Source organism: Dama dama, chromosome 2 (genome assembly GCF_033118175.1).
Source record: "Dama dama isolate Ldn47 chromosome 2, ASM3311817v1, whole genome shotgun sequence".
Lineage (NCBI taxonomy): Eukaryota > Metazoa > Chordata > Mammalia > Artiodactyla > Cervidae > Dama > Dama dama.
Window position 1 is genome coordinate 26,415,127 of NC_083682.1, and position 25,642 is coordinate 26,440,768.

The 25,642-nt window shown below is 35.6% G+C and overlaps 1 protein-coding gene across 1 annotated transcript in view; it reads left to right on the top strand.

Annotated features, from left to right (window-relative positions):
* Nucleotides 1–25,642, top strand: part of PRMT3 (protein arginine methyltransferase 3) — a 130,809-nt gene that overhangs the window by 41,445 nt on the left and 63,722 nt on the right. The window contains exon 11 of the mRNA XM_061167997.1: nucleotides 19,225–19,303. Coding sequence (XP_061023980.1) covers nucleotides 19,225–19,303 — 79 coding nt within the window. The remainder of the gene's footprint in view (nucleotides 1–19,224; nucleotides 19,304–25,642) is intronic.

Sequence of the window (25,642 nt, forward strand, 5' to 3'; positions counted from 1 at the left end):
TTTCAGCTTCAGCATCAGTCCTTCCAGTGAATAGTCAGGACTGATTTCCTTTAGGTTGGACTGGTTTGATCTCCTTGCAGTCCAAGGGACTCTCAAGAGAAATATTAATATGAAATTGAAATCTTAGAGCCAGTTAGTATAATAACAAAAACCTAGCTAGGTTGAGTGAATTTATGAGATTGTCACAATTATGATGTAAACTTTATTGAAAGGTGTGCTGATCTTGGGCTTGTTTTCCCTAAGATTCATTTTACACCCTTCTTCTGTTTTCTGCTATCTGATAGAGAAGGGCTAACACTGCAGGTGGCTTTTTCTCAGCTCCTGTGACAGCCAACTTCAGTTGGGCTTGGGGAATCTAATAGGAAACACTAATGGGAGATTTATGAAAGGAGAAGTCAGGGCATTTTCTTTTTTTTTTGCGTCTGGTGGTGTTGCTGGCAGAAATTGTTTCTTTTGTGGCTCCAATTCCTACCTGACAAACCTCTCATAATTCCAGCATCTACTGTGTGACCCTGACCCTGGGCTCTTGTTGCAGTACTTTTTTATTTTGGGAGTTTGGTCAGGAATGATCTCTGCCTCTATCAGGAAGTCAGTGTCATGCAAGCAATACTGAGTCACTGGAACCTGAGATGAAAAGGGTACGTTTTTTGCAACTGAGATGCTTTCAGAAAGGGGAAAAAACACATGTGTCCAGCATGTGATGGCTAAGAAATTTCTTTTTCTCTGCACAAAGGTGTAATTTGAGAGTTTGCATTATCTTGCTGTCAGCCTTTCCTTGTATACATCAGTGAGGTTGGTGTCTAGTAGATCTGTTACACATTAGAGGGAGCATTAGACACTGTAACTTACAGGTGATAGAGTCATCTAGATCCTCTCCCAACTTTGGTACATATACTAGAATTTGTGAGCCTGGATGCTGGAAAATTCTAATTATGTAATTAAACAAGAAGCAAGTATGCTTCCTAAAATACATCCAAAATTTTTTCAGATATTCCTACTAAACCCAAGTTGTTTAAACAATGATTTTTAAAGCCACATTTTCTTGAACCAGCATTTTAGAATTAAAATATCTTGCATAGAATCCTGACTTTGGAAGTTTCTTTTCTTTTTTTTTTTCTTTTTTACATATAGCAGTAGAGATGCAAAAATTAGAATAATTAAAATTTAAACGATGGCATAGTGTTTTTTTTTTTTTCTTTTTAAAAGTATTTTGAACAAGAAAAAACCAAAAAAAAAAAAAAAAATAATGTACCTTGAAGAATTGGACACAGATGTTTAATGAACTTGTAATCCAATATAGCAATGTAGGCATCATATATTGTAGAGATGTACATCTGTTTTCTTCAGCTGTGGTCCACTAACTCTTTCATGGCTTAATTTAGATATGTTTTTTGTCTGCAGCTGTTCATGAGCTTTGCTTTTATTTTGCAAGATGTTCTCAGATAAGAATGTGTTTTTAAAACCCAAATCATTGTTGTTAGCATGTCATTTAATAAACTTGCCCCTTAGATTTACAAATTTCCGTATTTAGGCCTCTCTTTAATTTTACATTTTTATTGAATGAAATTTCTATTTGATAAAATTGTTATCAGTTGAATAGAAAGTTTAATTTCTACAGTATGTTACTATGTATGCCTATGAATATCTGTTCTCATATTTTACATTTTACTGTACCAAGAGAGCCCTTCTTTATGACCTCTCATTTCTGATGGCCTAATAGTACTGTTCAAAGTAAGCATCCCTGATTCTTGTCCTATGAGCCAGTAAGCCCAGATAGACTGATTTGATGTTGCTGTTTGCCATCTAAGTTTTCAGCATGATCTTCTTACAAATATTTACATAGATAAGATCCTGGCACTGCATAATACAATTGCCAGAGATGAATCTTGTTTGGACATGTTATTTTCTGTCATCAGGACCATCAGCAAAATTATACATTAGGTGAACTTTAAGTTACGTTGTCATGATCACGTACTATATGCATTCAAATTGTCCTTTGTAATTTTTCTGTCTAGGCTTGCTTTTCACAGAGTGACCTAAAATTTTCTCAACTTTCCCATCCCATTTCACCAGCACAGGTGTCTGTGTAATGTGCATGCATGTACCGCCCACACCCACAATGATGGGGTATATTTCGTTTACAGTTAATACTCTTTGTTGTTGGTAAATAGCTTTTCAGGATTTTATCACTTTAGACTTTATCAGTTAGAAACATGACTTGTCATTTGGTTTATCAACACTATAGAATCTGGGCTGTGAAGCATATCACAGGTTACATTTTCAACTGTTGAAATGTTTGTGTTGTTTTTAGTTTGGTCTGGCAGCGAAGCCATGCTGTGTCAGCCAACTGCCATGAAGATTAGGTGGCCTTTCCTGATTTCTCTTCTTACCTTAAATGATGTAATAATAATTATGTAAGTAGTTTAGTAAGTTAGATAAGCTAAATTAATCTTAGTGTTAAGGAAAGTATAAGAGATTGATTCGCAACACAAATTTTTAATCATACAGGTACATTTTTGCCTTTCTAGTCCTTGATAAGAAATATGCATATGACCTGAATTTAAAGATTTTTTTAGTCTTTTTTTTCTCTTTTGTGTATATTACTCTGAAAATTTTAAGCAAAATAAAATTGTCTATGTCTAGTATGTATTTTGTTTACTTAAAAGTAGACATAATCTAATGTCCAGTGGTTCAAGATAAGGAAATGTAAGATGTAACTTTCAACTCTATATTCTCTGGTCAGTCTTTTTCCTTACTTTTCTTATTTTTTGTTGTTCCATCAGAGAAAAAATCATCGTTTTATTGCCCAACTTCTGGTATTTTTAAAAACCAATCAATATGATAATAATTAAAAAAGCAAATGCTTGCTTAATCACCTCAGTCATGTCTGACTCTGTGCAACCCTATGGACTGTAACCTGCCAGGCTCCTCTGTCAGGCTTCTCTTTGTAAAATCATGTTATTATTTATATTTTTGACAAAAAATTTGTCTTTTAATGAAATATACTGATGATGGGAGAAATATGTGTTAGCAGACTGACTTCATGTCATGTACTCTACCTTCCCTGTCTGGCAGACTGCCACAGTTTCTGCACGCCTCACCTGTGCAGCTTTCCCTTTCTGCCCCTTGATCACATATAAAATCTTTCCCCCTTTCTTTGCCATTTAGTTTAATCTTCTGTTACACACTTTTACAGTGTATTAGAATTAATTGTTCATAAACCTTTCTCCATTCTCTGAGATTGGGAACCAGGGTTTACTTGATATGGTCAGAATTTGTCAAAGGGATCAGTATGAGTAAATGATGAAATAATATGTAAGAGAGCTTTTCCAAATAGAAATTCACTGGCCACAGACACAGTCTTATTTATAATTTTCTATACATCAGAGGAAGGCAAAGATGAGATAGAGTTAAGTGTATTTATTGCTCTAGAGTCAGACCACCTGAATTCTTGGTGCTCTTTTGCTGTATCTTGGTTTGTTACCTTGGGTGTGTTACTGAACCTGTCTGTGCCTCACTTTCCTTCTCTCTAAAATGAACACAGCAATAGTACCTACTTTATAGGGATTTTTTGAGGATTAAATGAATTAATACATGGAAATTTCATAAAACATTCTGGCACATAATAAGATCTCAGTAATTAGCCACTCATTTTGAAAGTTGTACAAACTTTTAAGGACTCTATAGTGAATGAGCTGCTTGAGTAGATTATTCAGTTAATAAAAGCTGGAAATGATAATATATGTGAAATCAGTATTATTAAAACTTGAGGGAAGAATATACTTGGTGCTTCTCTCTTGGCTTTTGAGCCCCTTGTAAAAGCAGAAGACCCTCTGTTTCCATGGCTAATATTTACTAATTGACTCTGCCTATAATGAATGCAAAGAAATACAAACAGCTGATGAATGTGGATTATTGGGGTTGGGATTTTTTATATTTTTCTTCATATTAAAATGTATTATATGTATATTTCAAGAATAATTCTCAGTTTGCTGCTCTGTAAATAAATTATAGGCAGTACTAATATTACATAATTATTTCAGGTAAAGTATAAAATACACATTCAATAGGCTTTTTTGTTTTTAGTATTTTAAATATTAACAGAGAAGTAGTTACAGTACTTGAATGCTGAATTTGAAAATTGTGGTTTGTAAGCATTTTTTTTCTTAAATTTTTCCTTTATTCTGAATTAAGAATAAAATGAAAACAGTAAAAATAAAATTAAGAATAGGCCTCTTATGTTCAATTATTTCAGTTTTATAATCTTTACATATGTTCTTACTTGTATTCTTAATCACTCCCCAGCTTCTGCTTTATTTAATCTTAATATTTGTTTAGATTAAAATTTAGATCACATTCTGCAGCTATTTTATTTCTTACTCTAGAGAGGAGGCTGTTTTGTAATCTTGAAAGCTATAGGAGAAATTTAACCCTCAGGGGCTTGAGACCAAATGTAAGTGAAAATATTTAGTCCTTTAAGCATCGTGTTTATATTGAAACACTTCTGTATGTGGATAAAGTTTTTGCTTTTGAAATATATTTTAGATGTTTTATATCTTGTTCATCAAAGTTCTGAAAGTTGCATTTACCAAGAGATTCTGTGCTCATATATGATTGATTTGATTGGATTTATTTGTTTTTGGCTCTCCATAATTCCCAGTGCTGTGTTGCATTCTAGTGCTTAAGTCCTGTATGCATTACTTTTTTATTTTTTTATTTTTTATTTTTTTATTAGTTGGAGGGCATTACTTTTTTAAAAAAAGAAACATTTTGCTCAATAAGTGGTAAGTTATTCTAATTATGAAGGTAAAGGGCGTAAGTTACTCAGGAGTATGAATCAACTGTCCTTACAAAAATTTTTCAATATATTAGCCAGAGAACATGAAGTTTTTGTTAATTTTGATTTCAAACTCTAAAATTGTATAGCAATTAAAAAATTTTTTTTTTAAATAATACTGTTTAGCTCTGCCAGGGAGTGAAAGTAAGCTCCTAAAATTTAACAGTTTGCGTTTGCAAGTAGCTGGGTGTCAATTACAAGCTCTGTTTCATGTAACTGAATTGGCTCAGTCATGATTATTATAATAATTAGTATGAAGTGGTTCTACTTAAGGATTATCCTGGGACAGATATTTGATTCACATGCCATGAGTAATAATATAAATTCCACCAGTTTATAATAATCTTGCTCCAGTGCTTCACAACATGGATTTAGAAAACCTCTAATCATGTGCTTGAGAAATGACAAATTATATCTGTATGAAGCTTCAAGGGGGGCATCATTATTATTTTTATGGAATGAAATACAAAATTCTCACAGACTCTTAAGATAAAACACCTGCCTTTAATATTTTTTTGAGCCCTTGCAGTGCTGATTTTAGTTAAGTACTCCCTAATTACTTGGAATTTCAATTCATTCTCTTGAGCTAGTCTTAGTACTTCAAGGGACAAGTTAAAGAAGCTATGATTTTCATTGCCTTAGGCAGTGGGTCATAGAGGATCTTGCTGTGACTTATGTCCAAGAGTATTCTGCTTATGTTTCTCTCTAATAGTTTTATAGTTTCTGGTGTTACATTTAGGTCTTTAATCCATTTTGAGTTTATCTTTGTGTATGGTGTTAGGAAATGTTCTGATTTCATTCTTTTACATGTAGTTGTCCAGTTTTCCCAGCAGTACTTATTGAAAAGACTATGTTTTCTCCATTGTCTTAATATATTCTTACCTCCTTTGTCAAAGACAGGGTGCCCCCAGGTATGTGAATTTATCTTTGGGCTTTCTATCTTGTTGCATTGGTCTGTATTTCTGTCTTGTGCCAGTACCATACTCTCCTGATGACTGTAGCTTTGTAGTATAGTCTGAAGTCATGAAAACCAACTCAATTCTTCTTTCTTAAGATTGTTCTGGATATTTGGGGTCTTTTTCATTTCCATACGAATAGTGAAATTTTTTGTTCTAGTTCTGTGAAAAAATGCCATTGTAATTTGATAGGGATTGCACTGAATCTGTAGACTGGTTTGGGTAGTATAGTCATTTTCACAGTATTGATTCTTCCAGCCCAAGAACATGGTATGTCTCTCCACCTGCTCATTCACGTCTTACAGTTTTCTGTATACAGCTCTTTTGTCTCCGTGCTGCTGCCGCCAAGTCGCTTCAGTCATGTCCGACTCTGTGCGACCCCACAGGTGGCAGCCCCCAGGCTCTGCCATCCCTGGGATTCTGCAGGCAAGAACACTGGAGTGTGTTGCCATCCTTCTCCATTTGTCTCCATAGATAGGTTTATTCCTCAGTTCAGTCCAGTCACTCAGTCGTGTCCGACTCTCTGTGACACTATGGACTGCAGTACGCCAGGCTTCCCTGTCTATCACCACTTCCCGGAGCTTACTCAAACTCATGTCCATCGAGTTGGTGATGCCATCCAACCATCTCATTCTCTGTCGTCCCCTTCTTCTGCCTTCAATCTTTCCCAGCATCAGGGTCTTTTCCAAGGAGTCAGTTCTTTGCATCAGGTGGCCAGAGTATTGGAGTTTCAGCTTCCGCATCAGTGTTTCCAATGAATATTCAGGACTGATTTCCTTTAGGATTGACTGGTTGGATCTCCTTGCTGTCCAAGGGACTTGCAAGAGTCTTCAACACCACAGTTCAAGAGCATCAATTCTTCAGTGCTCAGCTTTCTTTATAGTCCAGCTCTTCTCCTAGGTATCTTTTTTTGGTTGTTGCAGTGATGAGTGGGTTGATTTCCTTAATTTCTCTTTCTGATTTTTCATTGTTAGTGTCTAGGAATGCAAAGGATTTTTATGTACTGATTTTGTATCCTGGGACTTTACTGTATTCACTGATTAGCTCTAGTAGTTTTCTGATAGTATATTTAGGGTTTTCTCTGTATAGCATCATGTCATCTGCAAACAGAGTTTTACTTCTTAAAAAAATTTGCAGCAAAGGAAGGCAAAAAACAAGATAAAAAGGCAGCCCTCAGAATGGGAGGATATAATTGCAAATGAAGCAGTTGACAAAGGATTAATCTCCAAAATATATAAGAAGCTCATGTAGCTCAGTATCAAAAAAACAAACAACCCAATCAAAAAATGGGCAGAAGACCTCAACAGACATTTCTCTGAAGAAGACATTCAGATGGCTAATAAACACATGAAAAGATGCTCAAGATTGCTCATTATTAGATAAATGGAAATCAAAACTACAACAGTTTTAAATGAGCTTGTAGCTCATTTCAGCATTGTCTTCTATAAAATTTCTGTTCATTTCTTTTGCTTATCATTCTGTTTGTGACTTTTGTCTTTTTATTTTCTGAGTTTCTTATCTATTACAATTATCAATCTGTTACTCAGCCTACTGTCATATCTTTTGCTTCTCTTTGTTTTGAGGCACATAATAGAATGTTTCTTTCTGTCTCCTTTGAAGTTAGATGTGGCCCTGTGACTTCCCTGTAGCCTAGCCTGTCTTGACAGGTACGTTATTCTCTCTCAGTTATATTTGTTGGCAGTGTGTGGTTTGTCATTTCTCTCTTTTTTTGGTGTAATTTGGTGAATAGACATTCTTAACTTTGTGTATCAGATTTATCAAACTTCTTTATGGTTTGAGTTTTTTGTATCTTGTTTTAATAAACCTTTCTAAAATTACCATTGTATATTTATTAGACTTCTCCATTTTCCATGCCTCTTCACCTCTTTCATATTTTCTAATGTTTTGGCTTTCTGAACTGCACTCTGGATAATTTTTCAGTCCACCTGTTTTTTTCTGAAGTTATTTTTCACAATCTGTTAAACTCATCCATTGTTTTTTATATCCTCTTCTCTAGATTTTTTTTAACTGAAGGATAGTTTGATTTACAGTATTATGCTATTTACAATATGTGTGTTATTTGCAATATTGTGTTACTTTCGGCATGGTGATTCATGATTTTTGCAGATTATATTCCATTACAGGTTATTATAAGGTAATGGGTATAATTCATCTGTTATGTAGTATTTCCTTGTTGTTTATGTATCTGGTGGCTCATACAGTAGAGAATTTGCCTGCCAGTGCAGGAGACCTGAGTTCGATCCCTGGTTCAGGAAGATCCCCTGGAGAAGGAAATGGCTACCCACTCCAGTATTCTTGCCTGGAGAACCCACGGACAGAGGAGCCTGGCGGGCTACAGTTCATGGGGTCACAAAGAGTCAGACTTGACTGAGTGACTAACACAATTTGTATCTGTTAGTCTGTTCCTCTAATTTGTCCCTTCTCCTTTTTCTCTCCCCTTTGGTGATCACAAGTTTGTGAGTCTATTTCTGTTGTGCATATACATTCATTTGTGCGATTTTTTAGGTTCCACTGATAGGTGATATTGTATAGGATTTGTCTTTCTCTGACATTTCGCTAAGCATAAAGTTCTCTAGGTTTGTTCACATTGCTGCAAATGGCAGTGTTTCATTATTTTTTATGGCTGAGTATTACTTTGCTAACAAAGGTCCGTCTGGTCAAGGCTATGGTTTTTCCAATGGTCATGTATGGATGTGAGAGTTGGACCGTGAAGCAAGCTGAGTGCCGAAAAATTGATGCTTTTGAACTATGGTGTTGGAGAATACTCTTGAGAGTCTCTTGGACTGCAGGGAGATCCAACCAGTCCATCCTAAAGGAGATCAGTCCTCGGTGTTCATTGGAGGGACTGATGCTGAAGCTGAAACTCTTAATACTTTGGCCACCTGATGTGAAGAACTGACTCATTGGAAAAGACCCTGATGCTGGGAGGGATTGGGGGCAGGAGGAGAAGGGGACGACAGAGGATGAGATATGCTGGATGGCATCACCGACTCGGTGAGCATGAGTTTGTATAACTCTGGGAGTTTGTGATGGACAGGGCGGCCTGGCATGCTGCGATTCATGGGGTCACAAAGAGTTGGACACAACTGAGCGACTGAACTGAACTGAATTGAATATTCATGTGTGTGTGTTTGACATCTTCCTAGGCCAATCATCTAGTGCTGGGCACTTGAGTTGCTTCTTTGTCTTATTGTTCAGTCTCTAAGTCATGTCTGATTTTTGCAACCCCATAAACTGCAACACTCCAGGCTTCCCTGTCCTTCACTATCTATATCTGAAATATTACAAATAGTGCTGCTATGAACATTGGGGTACATGTATCCTGTTCAATTACTGTGTCTGTTTTTTCCAGATATACACCCAGGAGTGGAATTGCTGGATCTTATGGTAGTTCTGTTTTTAATTTTTTAAGGAACCTCCAGTCTGTTTTGTATAATGGCTGCACCAATGTACATTCCCAATAACAGTGTTCCCTTTTCTTCACATCCTCTTCAGCATTTGTTATTTGTATACTTTTTGATGATAGCCATTGTAACAGATGTGAGTGACATTTATTTCATTGTGGTTTTGATTTGCATTTCTCTTAATAATTAGCATTATTTAACATCTTTTCTTGTGCTTGTTAGCCATCTGTATGTCTTATTTGGAAAAATATCTATTCGGGTCTTCTGCCCATTTTTTAATTGGATTTGTTTTAATTCTTCAGTTTTTATAAAACTGGATCATACAAACTAGTCACGGATTTAGTACTCAGAGGTAACCACTTTCCCCGTCACAACGTTTTTCTCTACTCCATGTGGGGTTGTCATGGTGGAACACTCACCCCTTCCTTTCCTCCCTTTTTCTGTTCTCAGGATCTTAGTTGGAATTCAAAACAGGAAAAAAGTTCCCTATCAGTGTTTGACTTAAAGATTTTAGTATTCATTGAAAATGATTTCTTAGATTCATTAATTAGAAGTTACAAATTTGTGATATTCTATCATTTATTCTTTATTTGTTACTAAGTACTTTCTCTCATCAAATACTTGGTTATGAAGTATAGTTTATAGTTGAAAGGGCGATAGATGCTGGATATTTTCTATGTAACATTTTTAGAATAATGAATTGTTCTGCAGCATTTTCTAAAGGGATTTTTGGAGGTTTTTTTTTTTGTAGTGTCATTATGAACTCATATTTGATGTGTTTTGAACCATTGTAATTATTATTTTGATTTTTGAATTGGCCCATGTTTAGCTAATGATAAGCATTTGCATTAACCTCTTAGATGCCTTTAACAATTTCTAGTTATCCTCGGTATAATGATGAAAAGAAAAAAATGTATGTTTATAATCCAGATTATACTTTCTGATAGTATAAACCTCTTTACAGTCACTTTATACTGCCTAAACTTGGAAGGAGCCAAAGAATCCTGATTCTTTCATTGGAAAACAGTATCTAGAGGTCACAGTCTCGGTTCTAGGAATGCTCATTACTACTGGACTGTCACTGGTTGTATGTTATTCTTAGTAGACAGATATAGCTATTTTTTTAGTGTTAAAAAGCCATGAGTTTACACTGATATTTCCAATTTAAGATTACGGAATTTTTAATTCTTTAACTTTATACTGTATCTCTTTGTAGAAAAATCTTGATTCTTAAAATAAAAATTGCTTATTTGTTCTAATATAAAATTTTTACATGAATTTTACTAGTAACAAAATTTGTAAATTAAGTTTTATAACTTCATTTATGATTTCCTTATATATATTTTTTTGTCCTAGAATATATATCTCATGAGAAATATATAGTCTAAATACTGTGTTTTAGAGTTAACTTGAGGGGGACTTTCCAGGTGATGCAGTGGTAAAGAATCTGCCTGCTAGTGCAGGAGATGCAAGAGATACGGGTTCAATCCCTGGAGTAGAAAATGGCAGCCTGCTCCAGTATTCTTGCCTGGAAAATTTCATGTACAGAGGAGACTGGCGAGGTACAATCTGTGGAGTCACAAAGAGTCAGACACAACTGAGCATACACACACAAAGTTATTTGAAGTAATTAGTTTCCTTTGGTTATGTAACCAACTTGACATACCTTCAGATGTATTTGTTTTCTTTCTCTTCAGTTTGAAAGAATTGCTTCTTTTTTCTCTTTTTAGTTTAAATTTATGTTTTAATTACAAAAAAGTTCAGTGATTCCATTCTTCTGTCCATTAGTTAATAGATAAATTTTTGTTTCATTTTTAGCTTTTGGCTTATTATTAAAATATTAGATATGTATATGTTTACATTTTTACCCTTGTGTTATGCAGAGTTAACATACTCTATGTATTGTTCTATGCTTTGTGTTTTTTAATTTAAAATTATATCTTGACCATCATTCTATATCATGGAGAAATACTCCTCATTCTTTTCTATGGCTGGTTAATATTCCATTGTCTAGATAAATGTAATGTAAATAACTAATATTCATGAAAATGTCTATCATTCTTCTGCTGTTACAAATAATAATGTATTGTGTATTCTTATACATTATTCATTTTATTTCGTGTTCCTGGAGGTGGGATTGATGGGTCAAAGACTTAATGCATATGCAGTATTAACAATTTTTACCAAATTCTTCTTAGCACTTACCTTACCATTCTGCCTTCTTGCCAGTAGTATGAGAGTTCCTGTTTTTTCAGTTTTACCAACAAAGTATGTTGCAGAATTACTTTTAAATGATTGAAGTTTTTCCTGCCACCTGGACATTGTAAATTAGCATGGTGAATTCACAAGAGGACTAGCTTATGTTAAGAATATTGGAAACAGTGTTGGGGTGGGGAGGAGATATGTGTTTGACCGTGGTTCTAAACTGGGTTGGCAGGGAGGGGGCAAGGTGGCAGCAGATGAGATTTTAAGTTTATATTTACTCTGCAGATATATTTGGTTGTCTCTGTTTTGTTATTTAGGATCATTTCCTCTTCTATTCCTCACTTTGGCTGGACGATAGGTTTTATCTCCTGTTTCCCAATGTTTATTCACTTTATAATAGCTTTAGCAAATGACTCTCAAGGTGACGACCAGCTTACTGATGCATCTAACTAGATGTCTGTTTTTTTTTCTTCTGGTATATATGTTGTACTCAGAGGATCAGTAGCTCCTAAAATGCATTTTTGCAGGAAACAGAATGTGATCTTGTTCAAGCCTTGAATCATACTATTAATAGAGTTCATCTTTCCTGTAGTCTGAAATATCTATAACTTAAGAATATTGTATGACTGTGCTGTTATAGAAATGTAACTTAATATATCAATAATTCTCTTTTTAAAAGTGCTATCAAGTGATTGTTTTGTAAGTAGAATATCCAGTTTAAATTATTTTTTTCAATCACTGTGGGGAATTGGGAATATTGTTTCAGAAATACACATACATCTTTCTCCAAAGAAGACATACAAGTGGCCAGCAGGCACATGAAAAAATGCTCAGTATCACTAATTATTAGAGAAATGAAAATCATAACTACAGTGAAGCCATTATTAAAAAGCCTATAAATAATAAATACTGGAGAGGATATGGAGAAAAAGGAACCCTCCTACACTGTTGGTGGGAATGAAATTGGTGCAGCCCTAGAGAAGAGTATGAAAATTCCTTAGGAAACTAAAAATAGGGTTACCATACTATCTAGCCATTCTACTCTCGGGCTTATAAATCTGGAGAAAATTCTAATTTGAAAAGATACGTGTACCCCAGTGTTTATAGCAGCACTATTTATAATAGCCATGTCATGGAAGCAACCTAAATGTCCATTGACAGATAAATGGAAAAAGCAGAAACTGTGTGTGTGTGTATGTGTATACACAGTGGGATATTAGCCATAAAAATGAATGAAATAATGCTATTTGCAACAGCATGAATGAACCTGGAGATTATCATAGTAACTGAAGTAAGTCAGATAAAGACAGCTAATCATGATATTTATATGTGCAGTCTAAAAGAAATAGGGGAAGTGAACTTATTTACAAAACAGAAACGACTCATAGATATAGAAAACAAACTTACGGTTACCAGAGGGGAAAGGGGGAATGTGATAAATAGGGAGTTTTGGATTGGCATACACACATTGCTGTATGTAAAATAGATACACCACAAGGACCTCCTGTATAACACACGGTATGTCCATGCACATGCCCAGGCGTGTCAGACTCCTTGCAGCCCTATAGACTGTAGTCCGCCAGGCTCCTCTGCCATGGGATTTTGCAGGCAGGAATACTGGAATGCATTCATTTTCTCCTCCAGGGGTCTTTCTGACCGAGAGATTGAACCTGCATCTCCAGTATTGACAGGAGTATTCTTTACCACTGAGCTACCTCAGAAGCCCGTAACACAAGGGACTATATTCAGTATCTTGTAATAATCTGTAATGGAAAAGAATATGAAAAAGAATTTGGAATTAGATTTTATAGGCGGCTTGTTTAATATTTAGAATAATCTTTTTATCTTTAAATAAATCCATATTATTGCCTATTTGTTACTAGACTTTCTACAGATTAGCTCTTTGTTTTATTTTTGCTTTCCCATGGCCCCACTTTTTAAACTGGTTAATTCTGCCTAAGAGTGTATCAGTAATTCAGTTATTTGAACTGAAGAAAAAAAAAATGAGTCAGCAGAAGCACCTTATTCTGAAGCTATCACAACTTTCTTTTTATCATTAATTTGTCTATTCCAAGAATAGATATCATGGACAGGCATTTTAAAATAAGGTTCCTATTTCAATGAATAATGTTAATGACTCTTTTAGTTCCAGATTTGACCCAGTGTGTTCCTTTTGTAGTAATTAATTTTTGAAGTGTAAATGCAAATTTTAATTTTAACAAATGAATGTCAATTTGGGAAGAAGAGTGCTCCATGAGCATCATGGGAGAAAGTGCGGAGTATAATTCTCTTCCAGATGGCACCCCTACAGGTGAGGCAGCAGCCTGTGAAATTACAGTCTGAATCACACTGCAGACAAGCAGGGCATTTGGAGCAAAGCCTTCTGATATCAGTAATAAATGACTTGGTTCAGAACCAAGGACAATTCCCAGGAAATTAAAGCCCATTCTGTCACATAGGGAGCCTATAGTAAAATGAAGTTTAGCAAAGTGGAAAGTTGAGAGAAAGGACAATAACTGCGAGCAGTCCATATATGAATCTTTTCATCTGCTAATATACTTAACTAGACATTTTAATTTATCTCACAAATACTAAGTTTTGTTTCTACATATAGTATATTCATGGATTTTCTAAAGTAGTATTTTTCACAGTGAATGCTGGCTAACAGCCAGTTGCCAACTAAGCTTTCACTCTGAAATATTATCAATCAGGTACCTGTTGTAAACCTAATCCTGTTTAATATGTGCTGGGTATTTTTTTATTTCAGAACACTTGAGTCCTTAATTACAAACGTGGTATAATATAATACAAATGTGTGTAATAAGTCATGTCTGACTCTTTGCAACCCCATGGACTGTAGCCCACTGAGCTTCTATGTCCATGGGATTTTCCAGGCAAGAATACTGGACAGTGTTGCCATTTCCTACTCCAGGGGATCTTCCTGACCCAGGGATCAAACCTGCATCTCCTATATTGGTAGGGGGATTCTTTACCACTGAGCCATCTGGGAAGCCCCATAATATAATATGAATACCAAGTCTTATTTTTACTGAGGTAAATCAATAAGAAGCAACATAGAATAGTTACTTAGAACTTGGCCTCTATAGACGGATAGACCAGGGTTCAAATTCTGACTCATTCAACTGTTTCTTTAACTGTGAGCTGTTTTTTTTAAGTCTTATGATTTTAGATTATGTAACATTTCTAAGGCTTAGTTTCCTTGTCAGCTGAATGAAAATAATATGTGCTTTAGGGACGAATTAAATAAGATATTCCATAAAGGACACTTAATATTACTGTGATGATATTTACCACTGTTAATATTTGAAAATTAATTTTAGAAAGCAAAACAGCACTTTAACCAGTTTTCATTAAAGTGCCATGATGGAGTATAAAGCAGAATAAAGAGATGGAGTTTGGTGGGGAAAGAAGATATTTAATATGGAGAATCCAGAAAATCCTTTTTGAGGAGGTAGTAGGTGAACAGATATCCAGATACTAAGTGAAATAAATGACTAGTGAAATTGTCAGTCTTCATCAAGTATTAAATAATGTGACTTGAGTTTTCCCTGGTGGTCCAGTGGTTAGAGGGGCTTCCCAGGTGGCTCAGTGGTAAAGAATCCGCCTGCCAGTGCACGAGACACAAGTTAATCTCTGGGTCAGGCAGATTTCCCTGGAGGGGGAAGTGGCAACCCAGTCCAGTATTCCTGCCAGGATAATCCCATGTCCTGAGGAGTCTTGTGGACTGAACAGTCCATGGGTTTGCAGAGTCAGACCCGACTGAACATGCACGTACGCCAGTGGTTAGGACTCAGCGTTTTCACTGCCAGGGCCCAAGTTTGATCCCTGATAGGGGAGCTAAGAGCCTTCTAGCTGCACAGTTAGACCATAATAATAATAATGTGGCATATTTAGTAGACAGGCTCAATATGAACATGGGTAATCCATGGTTGTTTTGAAGAAATGCTATTCTACTGATTTGCTAGTTTAGTTGATCTTTACCGTAAAGTTTAGAAAAGTACTTTGACAGAATAGAGCCCTTGTCGTATACTTATACTAGAAATATCTTACTTGTTGTTCAGTTGCCAATTCCTGTCCAATTCTTTGTGACCCCATGGACTGCAACAAGCCAGGCTTCCCTGTCCCTCACTATCTCCTGGAGTTTGCCCAAGTTCATGTCCATTCAAATATCTTGCTACAGAAAGGAAAAAAGGTATCACCAGAAATAGATACAGGGTTTTTCCTGGTGGCTCAGTGGTGAGGAGTTCGCCTGCCAGCGCTGGAGAGACAAGTTTGATCCCTGTTTTGGGAAGATCCCACATGCCACAGAGCAGTTAGGCCCGTTTGCCACAACTGTTGAGCCTGTGCTCTAGAGCCCGGGACCTGAAAGTACTGAAGCCCAGTCCCCACCACAGCCCACGCTCTGTAACAGAAGCCGCCTCAGTGAGACTGTGCAGCACAGCTAGAGAGTGGACCCTGCTTGCTGTAACTAGGGAAAAGTGCAGCAGTGAACATCTAGCACAACCAAAATAAACAAAGTTATTTTTAAAAACCAAAGTTAAAGAAATAGCTTTAAAGTATTGTTTTTAATTATACACCAATGAAGAGTGAAAAAGGAGGGGGAGAAAGGAATGGGGAAAGAAAAAAACCTTCTGCTTCTACCATTTTAGCCCAGTTCCATCCCATAGTAGCAGACCCCATATGACTTCTGCCAATACTCTTTAATAGGTTTTATGTGTTAACTCTGTGCCAGGCACTGTGCTAAATGTATCAACAAAAGCATTTGATTATTTGCTTTCAGAAATTTTCCTACCTAATAATGTTGGCTCACTCTGAAATTTGTGACATAATGCATGGCATCTAGGAAGTGATGTTCGTGCATCCAGGGATGATGATCCTCCTTTTGTTTGCCTGCCCCTCTATCTCAGGTTGAGTTTGGTTAGCAGCATTTGGAATTGAATCTTAAAGCCAGTGTTTATGATGGGATCTGAAGATTGTCCAGAGTTATTTTTCCAGCTACATATCGTAAAATAAGTCACTTAACCTTGCTAGTACTGATTTCTCTGATATGAAAATCACATTGTTTAAATAGTTAGAACCTCAGAAGTGCTCTCTAATATTGTTCGATCATGGTTCTGGGTAATCATTATGGGGTATGTGGAAAAGGGCTTATTGGTATTTTTTATTTTGAATGGAAGTAGACATATAGGAAATTTTTTAGTATAAATACCAAACTTCAGAGGATTAAGAAAAATTGACATTTTTAACCCAGAGGGAAAAAATCTCTCTGAGAACCTTGAAGTTGGAATTGGCACTAATTTTGCCAGCCTGATCAGATTATTTTGATTGGGTTTAAAATTGTGTTTATGAATTTTAAAGAAATTTCAAACATTTTAAAGAAGGGTCTTTTTATTTTTTGTATGCACACACATATACATAGTCTTGGATAATCTGGAAAAAAGTGACTCCTGGGGAAAAAAGAAAAGGAATTTTAGTTCTGACTCAAGGATTTTTAATAAAGGACCATTCACTAAATAAATACTATATGATTCTGAAGAATCTGGTAAACCTTCCTTCTCTAATGTATTAAACATAATTTAAAAAATCTCAGTAGCCTTTACAAATATATTTTTAAGTACTTATTTTTTTTTTTTTTTTTTTTTAGTTAAACTGATAAGATTTACTGCTGTAAACCCTTTTGCATTTATTAACATATTTAGGTCTTGCAACAGCACTGTGATATAAAATACCATTGTTATTGTCACTTTTGTTATCATGCATGTATGCATGCATACTCGGTTGTGTACAACTCTTTGAGACCCCATGGGCTGTAGCCCACCAGGCTCCTCTGTCCATGAGATTTCCCAGGCAAGAATACTGCAGTGGGTTGCCATTTCCTTCTCCAGGGGATCTTCTGGACCCAGGGATTGAACCTGGGTCTCCTGCATTGCAGGCAGATCTTTACTGTCTGAGCCACTAGGGAAGTCCAAATCCTTAATTTTCCTAAGTAAACACATTAATACAAGATTTGTTGCTAAGTCTGTGTTTTGTAGGCAGTTATTTTCTTATCAATAAATTAGTGAGTTGGAGGGAAAAGATAAATGCCAGTGTAGAGTTGCTAGCAGCAATTTAATTAGGTTCCGTTATAAGTGATTCAGAATGAGAGCTGTATTTTCTGTAAATTTAAATTTGCTGTTAATCTCTTGGGAAAATTACCCATCTCTAGTTTTGCAGGTTTTTCTGTTAGTAGAGAAACCTTTGAAACGTTCATTGTGTTGTTAGACCCTTAATTTGTGCACAGAACAAATGAATGAAAACAGTTTTGTTTCACAATGCTGACATGAGGGTAACACTCTTATTCATTCACCTTTAGCAATAATAGGGTTTACTGTATGCTAATAAGTACTGTACTGAAGACTTAACTTTCCCTACTTTTCAGGGCTATTGGGAGATGGGCCCCAGAAGAAGACTAATAGAAACTGGCTTTGATCTCTCACTTATAATTACTTTATCATTTCTATAATAAACTGTGTAGCATACTACTAGAATGTGCTGTGTATGTGACACCGATACAGTAAGTCCCCTACATACAAACCTTCAAGTAGCGAACTCTGAAAGATTCAAATGTGCCCAGCTATTACACTGTACTACTGTACTTTTCAGGTTGCTTTACCGTAAGAGTAGAAATGTTTTCTTAATTTTTTGTTTTTTATGTTTTATTTGTATGAAATGTACTATAAACCTGTTACAGTACTATATAGCCAGTTGTGTTAGCTTGTTACTTAGGCTAACTCTGTTGGATTTACAAACTGGACTTAAAGCCGTGCTCTCAGAATGCAACTGGTTCACATGTAGGGGACTTACTGTGGTGGTGAGTTATTTTTTCATTTGTGCTGTGATTATCCTTTCTTGGTGAAGGAGTCAGTGGTGTTCTCCAGAATCTGGAGTGTACTGGGGCCAAGTTTCACGCAGTGTGTTTCAGACTGCTGAACAACAACTCTGCTGAGTCGTGTGAGATGTTGATACATGTTACATAGGAAAAGAAAGGTCTCTAGTCAAAAAGTGGGCAATACTTATTTAAAATATATTCAGCCGTACTCTTCACTGTAACACTTTTCAGAACTTGTTAATGTGCTGTTGTGCATTATGAATCTCTCCGAGGAGGATAGAGAATCTGATCTTCCTCACCTCTTTAGTCCCCTCCCCTCTTTTTTTTTTTTTAAAAAACTCTTCAAAGAGAATGTCTTTGGGCAGAAAATAACTTTGGGAAAAGATATTCTAGACCAGTTTCTCAGTCTTACCCCTATAGACGTTTGAGATCAGACATACATTTGTTTGGGGGGCCATCCTATGCCAGTAGAAGGTGTTTACCAGTAAAGGACGTTTACCTCCCAAATAGTTGTGACAATCAAAAATGTCCTCTGGGGGCAAATAGAACAACTGGTTGCGGATTCATACTGCAGTATTCCAGGAAGTTATACAATACATTAGCAATTTCTGTGTGAAACTTTCCTTTTAATGGGGAAGAAACAATAGTCTAGAAAGTGGAAGCACAGGTGGAGAAGGTTCATTACATTCTACTGTAATAAACATTCTGGATCCACTTTGTACCCTGGCTTGATTTAATTATTACATGGAGAATTTCCTGCGAAAAGTAATTTCAAACTTTGAAGACTATTACATGGTAGAGACAAAAAAAAAAATATTTTTTGCTAAAATAGTAGCCTAGATATTTAAAGTTATCTGCTTATGATGATATTGCACATTTCTGAAAACCACTTTTTCCTTTTTATTTATATAGGGCTATTTTCTTCTCTTTGAGTCTATGTTAGATTCTGTCCTTTATGCAAAGAACAAATACTTGGCAAAAGGAGGATCGGGTGAGTATAAAATTCAAAGTAGTCTAATTTTAGTCTGGCAGAACCAAATGAACCTTTGGATTTCAAATAAACTATGCATGACTGAGAAAGTTCCCAATAGAGATGAAAGATATTTCCATTAGAGGAAGCTTTAAGACATTTGTTCAGTGTACTGTTGATAGTAGAACATTATATTAATATAAGATATGCAGGACTCCCAAGTTAATGGTATTCTCGTGAACACGTGAGTGTTTTGGTTTGTTTGTTTGTTTTTATGACATTTAGTTGTTGTTTTTCCCCGAAACAATGTTTCATACTAGGTTGGAAATCATTCACTTTGGTAGCAAATTTTCCATGATTTCAGTAAATGTATAAACCTGTCTTCTCTGTGTTTTAACAAGAATATTTAAATATTGGTTTCTGTTAAATTTATAAAGTACCGCATACCAGTCAGTATTTTTAAATAGATCCCAATAAATGTGGAAGGCTTCCTTTTCATATCCATGGTGAACTTTTACTCATATTGTCTGCATACTCAGTGAGATTGTGTTTCATAGACTTTCTGCTGTAAACAGTTGTATACACATAGAGTGTCCTCAGGATTATGTTTTGCTCATCTTTGGCTCTTTACTGAGCTCTACAGCTCGTGGAATATAGATAGAACATAATACATGTTTGTTGCATTGAATCATTAAAACTGAGTTGAATAGCATCTGTTGATAGCATAGTTGAAGGTCCCTGGACCTTCCGTTTCTCAAAGCTTTAGAATTAGTAAGTCATTTCTGTGGTCCAAGTATAGTTGATAAAACTGCTATATAAAAGTAGATGAAAAGGAGGATACATTTTGAACTGATATTATAAAGCACTTGAGCATACATATGCTTTCTGCCCATTCATGTTCTGTGAAATTACTTGGCAGTAAAAATCAGTAAGACCAAAACAGAAAGCACACAGAAAATTCTCCAGTACAATTGAGTTCTTTTTATAATAGCATTTAAGTGGATTGCCTTTCTTTTGCAAAATGCTCTCAATTTATCACTGTATTTTCTGCGACCATTTCAAGATATGTTTCTGATCTGTGACATGAATGTGGCTAGAATGTTTTAGATATATTTTACCCTGTAATAATTGGCTTTCAATAATTGGAGTGGGTTTTTTTTTAATGACAACTATACTTAATGACTAAAAACTAATATTATCTACTATTTGTCTACTAGTTGCCAAATAATACAGTCTACCTTTATTTATTGTATTACATATAGTTGTCACAACAGCCCGTTGAGATTTTAGAAACATAGATGTCCTGGATGGTACATTTAAATATCCAAGCCTTGAACTTGTTTTTCTAAACACAGATCTGCCAGACTCTAGTATTCATGTTCTATTCACTGTCCCTTGTTGTTTCTTTACTAAAGTGCATTTTATTGAATCTCATTCTTGCCTTGAAGTTGTTTCAGGGAAGATTCAGAAAACTGTTTCCATACCTCCCTGAGTGGTGTTCATTGATCTTACTGAAGGACTGACAGCAGCTTAATACATTTAAATTGAATTCTCGATGAAATTCGTTAAGAACTTACAGCCTTGTGAATAAAGAGGTTATAGCTGAAACAGTGGCAGAGCTATTTTCCATCATCGGAGGGATAAAGTAGAGACACATAAGTTTATCTCTTTCCATATTTTTATATAGCTGCTTTTAGCACTCAGATTTTCTAGGGGTGTATTAAAGAGAGGTCAGCATTCAGCTGCATCAGTGGTGCTATTGAATGTTACTTATCAACAGAATCAAAAAGGTAGGAAAAGACAGAAATAAGTAACATGAAGTGATCTAACCTATTTTGTATATTTGAGCATGCTTTGATGAATATCATCAGTCATCTAGATGCTCATTCTTTTATTGCAAACAAAAGTTTTATGTTTTTCTTAATGAAAGATTTACTAAGCAATTAATAGTGTAAAGATTTAAGAAAGAATAACTGAATTATGAGAAACAGACTATTGAAGACTATATAAGCATGAAGGGACCACACTTTATTTTTACAGGAATCTTGGTTCAGTTTATGTTTTACTTTATATATACTGGCATGGCCTTTATAAAACATAGTCAGCCAATAACTTAAGTATTCACTCTCCTAACCACCAAGTAATTCCACAGTACTTTAGAGGTGCTAATTTTCTGCTGTTATCACTAATAAAAGTAAAGTTTTGTGGGGATTCCCTGGCAGTCCAGTGGTTAGAACGCGGTGCATTCACTGCCATGTGCCCGTGTTCAGTCCTCTGTTGGGGAACTAAGATTCCACATGCCATGTGGTGAGGCCAAATAAAAAAATAAAAAATAAAATAAATTTTTAAGTTTTGTAGAGTTACTGAAAGTGGGTTTACTACTTTCTGCTTATTATTAGTTTACCAATTGTATATCAGAAATGTAGTGTTTTTCCATTAAACCGACTTGCTTGGTGGCTCAGATGGTAAAGCGTCTGCCTACAATGTGGGAGGCCTGGGTTCGATCCCTGGGTCGGGAAGATCCTCTGGAGAAGGAAATGGCAACCCATTCCAGTACTCTTGCCTGGAAAATCCCATGGATAGAAGAGCCCAGTAAGCTACAGTCCGTGGGGTTGCAAAGAGTCGGACACAACTGAGCGACTTCACTTACATCAACCCAACCAAAAAATCAGCAGGAAAACCAGGAAAATGTTAGATCATGGCCAGTGCATATTTTTACAAGGAATTAAGTTGAAAACCAATGTATATTTTAGGATTGAAGCATAGATATAAATGTTTTATACACTAAAAGTGTCAAAATTCCTACACGGATTTATCTTTAATAGGAATTTATGGAATTCATTATTTCATAATTTGAGGGTTGGCTGTTTATGTCGCTTAAAACTGACAACTCAAATTAATAGCATTATAAGTACGTTTAGCACTACAAAGGTAATATTAAAATGATACTGTTGATTAAAATTGAATGGTGAGGCTTGTGGTCATCAGTCCTGTCTGTGTCTTAATTGTGGTGGTGATTGTATATAACTGGTGTATTTATCAAATCACATAGGATTACACACCAAAAAGGGCAAAGAGAGTGAGTTTTACTGCATGTAAACTTTATCTCAGTAGAATTGACTTTAAAAAAAAAAGCAGTATTACCTCCGTCAGGTCAAATAATTATGATATAATATGATTTCTAGCTATTTTGAAAAATAAAGCTGTGTACTAACTTTATGCCCACTTCTATGATTTTTGTTAGTATTATCAATATATCTGTCTATAACAAAAAAATAATTGGGTGATTACAAAGAGGAAAGGAAAGGGGAAGAACAAGTAAATACACTAACTTTATCGTTACTCGTGATAGGAGATTAGTAAATACTATTAAAAAGAGACAAACAGAAGATATTCTGTAAGGCTGTAATTATAAAGTTAGCTATTAGAACAAAAAAGGCAGACTTAGTAAAAAAAAAAAAAAAAAAGAACTAATACTTAAGAAAAAAGGAAAATGATCGTGCAGTTGAACTACTTAAAAAACAAAACAAAAACTACAGAGTAACAAAATGATAGGAACAAGAAAAATTTTCATATCAATAATGTAAATGGACTAATTTATAAATGAGAATTAGGTTGTAACACAAGAGAGAACCTGATTCTATGGTACACCTAAGACAAAATTACATAGAAAAGTCAGGACAAAAAAAAGATACTCAAGCAAATAAAAAACAGTTATGATATTGATACCTAACAAAAGGGAATTTGGGCAAAATATATAATTAATCATAAAAACAGGGCTTAGCACTAAGGAGCAAAATCATGCCCATCTTCATAGCTACTGAAAATGTTGATGTATATAAAATACATGAACAATCTGAAAGTTTGGTTAAAAATGGCACACTTAAGTTGTTTGTTTCTGAGAATCTCCCCACAAAATATCTTCTCATTATAAAAGGGAAAAGAGTAAATTTCTCTGTAGAAGCCTGGCAGACTCCACTTCTAGTCATAATCAGAGTTGGCATCCTCCAGAATTGGACTAATTGATACTGTTGGAGCACGAAGAAATGATTTGTTGCCTTGAAACTTCCTCAGAACTGACAACATAGTCCTGTTTTTAGAATTTATTTAAGGTGTACACAGTAGTGGTGGTTCAGTGGTAAAGAATCCACCTGCCCAGCAGGAAACTCAGATTGGATCCCAGAGTCGGAAAGATCGCCTGGAGAAGGAAGTGTCAGCCCACTCCAGTATTCTTGCCTGGGTAATCCCATGGACAGAGGAGCCTGGAGGGCTACTGTGCATGGGATGACGGAGTCTGACATGACTTAGCTAGTAAACAGCAACAGTACACAGTAGTAGGTATTGCTGCCTCTGAGAAGTAGACAGAAATTTAGGTCTGTATCATTAGTAGAGCCTCGGTCATGGACTCATGCCTAACTTGCAAGGGAGGGAAAGAAACATTTTCTCGTTTTCAGCTTCTGTAGAAGAAAGCAGATCTGCCTCATAACAGGAAATCTCACAAACAGTTCAGAAGAGGGCAGCAAAACAGAGTGGCAGATACATGCATTGGAATCCTGGTCTTTGCTGATAAGAAACTGCCTCTGTTACGAAGTCCAGGCTTACAGATGCCTTTCCCTTGCTATTTCCTCATGTGTGGAAAGCTGAACTCTAGAGTGTACTGACTTCTCCCTCATTTCTGCTTGGTTGCTCTCCTTTTTAGTGTGTCTCTCTGCTTTATCGCCTCATTCCTTTACTCAGATGGAATGGGTAAGGCAGGACGTTCCCATTTTCCTCACTTAGCCCTGAAGTTTTATTAATCTCTAATCTTTCTCAACACTTTTCTCTTTCCTCATTCTTTTCCAACAGGTGCTCATTAGGGCAATTGAGTTCCTCTCTCCTTTTTCTCTGTTTGAAAAGCACAAAACATGGCATCATGAATAATGGAAAGCACAAAATTTTGCAGTCAGACCTCGAATTAAATCCCTGCTTCATCAGATGACTAGTTACCTAGTTAGCTGATTAAGAACAGTAATTTGGGCAAGTTACTTTATTCCTCTGAACTTCAGTTTCCTTATCTGAAAAATGAGGCTTATAATGTCAAAAGTCTAAATGAGGTGCTTGACATAAAGTAGTTGCTCAATAAATGTCGATTCCACTCCTTAGTTTTAGCTAAACATGAGATTCATGTTGTTTATACATTATAAAAGTTTGCAATCAATTTAGGCATTTTCACCTGCCTTTTGTATAGTACTTGACTTTTACATAACTTACTCAGTATAATCAGTCACTGACTGTGTCATAGTGCTTAGAGGTCTCCTTCAGTATTTCCATAATTCACTGACTGTCATAGTGCTTAGAGGTCTCCTTCAGTGTTTCCATAATTCACTGACGGTGTCATAGTGCTTAGAGGTCTCCTTCAGTATTTCCACAATTCACTGTGTACTTCCTCATCTTCAGATTCGTTTCTCCCACATTTATTATTTTGGTTTTGTTCAGTGATATTGCAGTGCTAGCATTTTCTACCTTTTTTAAGTGTAATTTTTCAGTGTATATTACAGCAACAATTTAGCCTAGCTAAGCTTTAGTGTGGGCCCAGAGGAAATGTTCCAATTTCCAAATAAACAGTTGGTTTTTAAGATAACCTTATTATATAAATTGAAATTAATTTTTTAAAACTCTGTGATTATTTGATGACGTAGTTACCTAGTAGTACATTTTCCTTTATTCATGACAGTCATTTTATCATTGACTATTGTTTCACCAAAGCTTTCCTCTGTGGTTCCTATACTATGAAAAGAACAGTCTGTTTTAACTTATTTATTGTCTCCTTTTTGTTATAAACCTTTTCCTTCTCTGGTTATTTATATACAAACAATGATGCTAGTGTTTACTAGGAGTTGTTTCTTCATGCATCTCAGTCTTATCCTTTAGTGTCCAAAAGTTTGTGAGGCATTTCTAAGGGATAAAGGATTTCCCATCTTTATCTGTTCACCATGTGAGCTGTTCTAGTGACAAATGAATTCTGGGCAGTGAATCGAGAAGGACACAGATGTCAAAGCCATGAATTTATAAATGGTCTGCTAAGAAAAGGCTTTTGTCCAATCAGCGCTTTGTTAATTTCACCTACAAGAAGGAATAATTATTCAATTATGCTTCTCTCTGACAAAAATCAGGTGACAAATGTGTCAGAATGCGAAGGTAAAGGGTTAGTCAGGATTCTGGCAGCTGGCCCAAAATGTTAGCCAGCTGTGAGGAGGTGGATAAAGAATCAAATTGACCTATAGCATTGATAGCAAGTCTTTCATGGATATTCATAGATCTTACTAACTGAAAGATAAAAACTTACTTCTAAATTCTAACAAATACAGAGGCCATGATTTT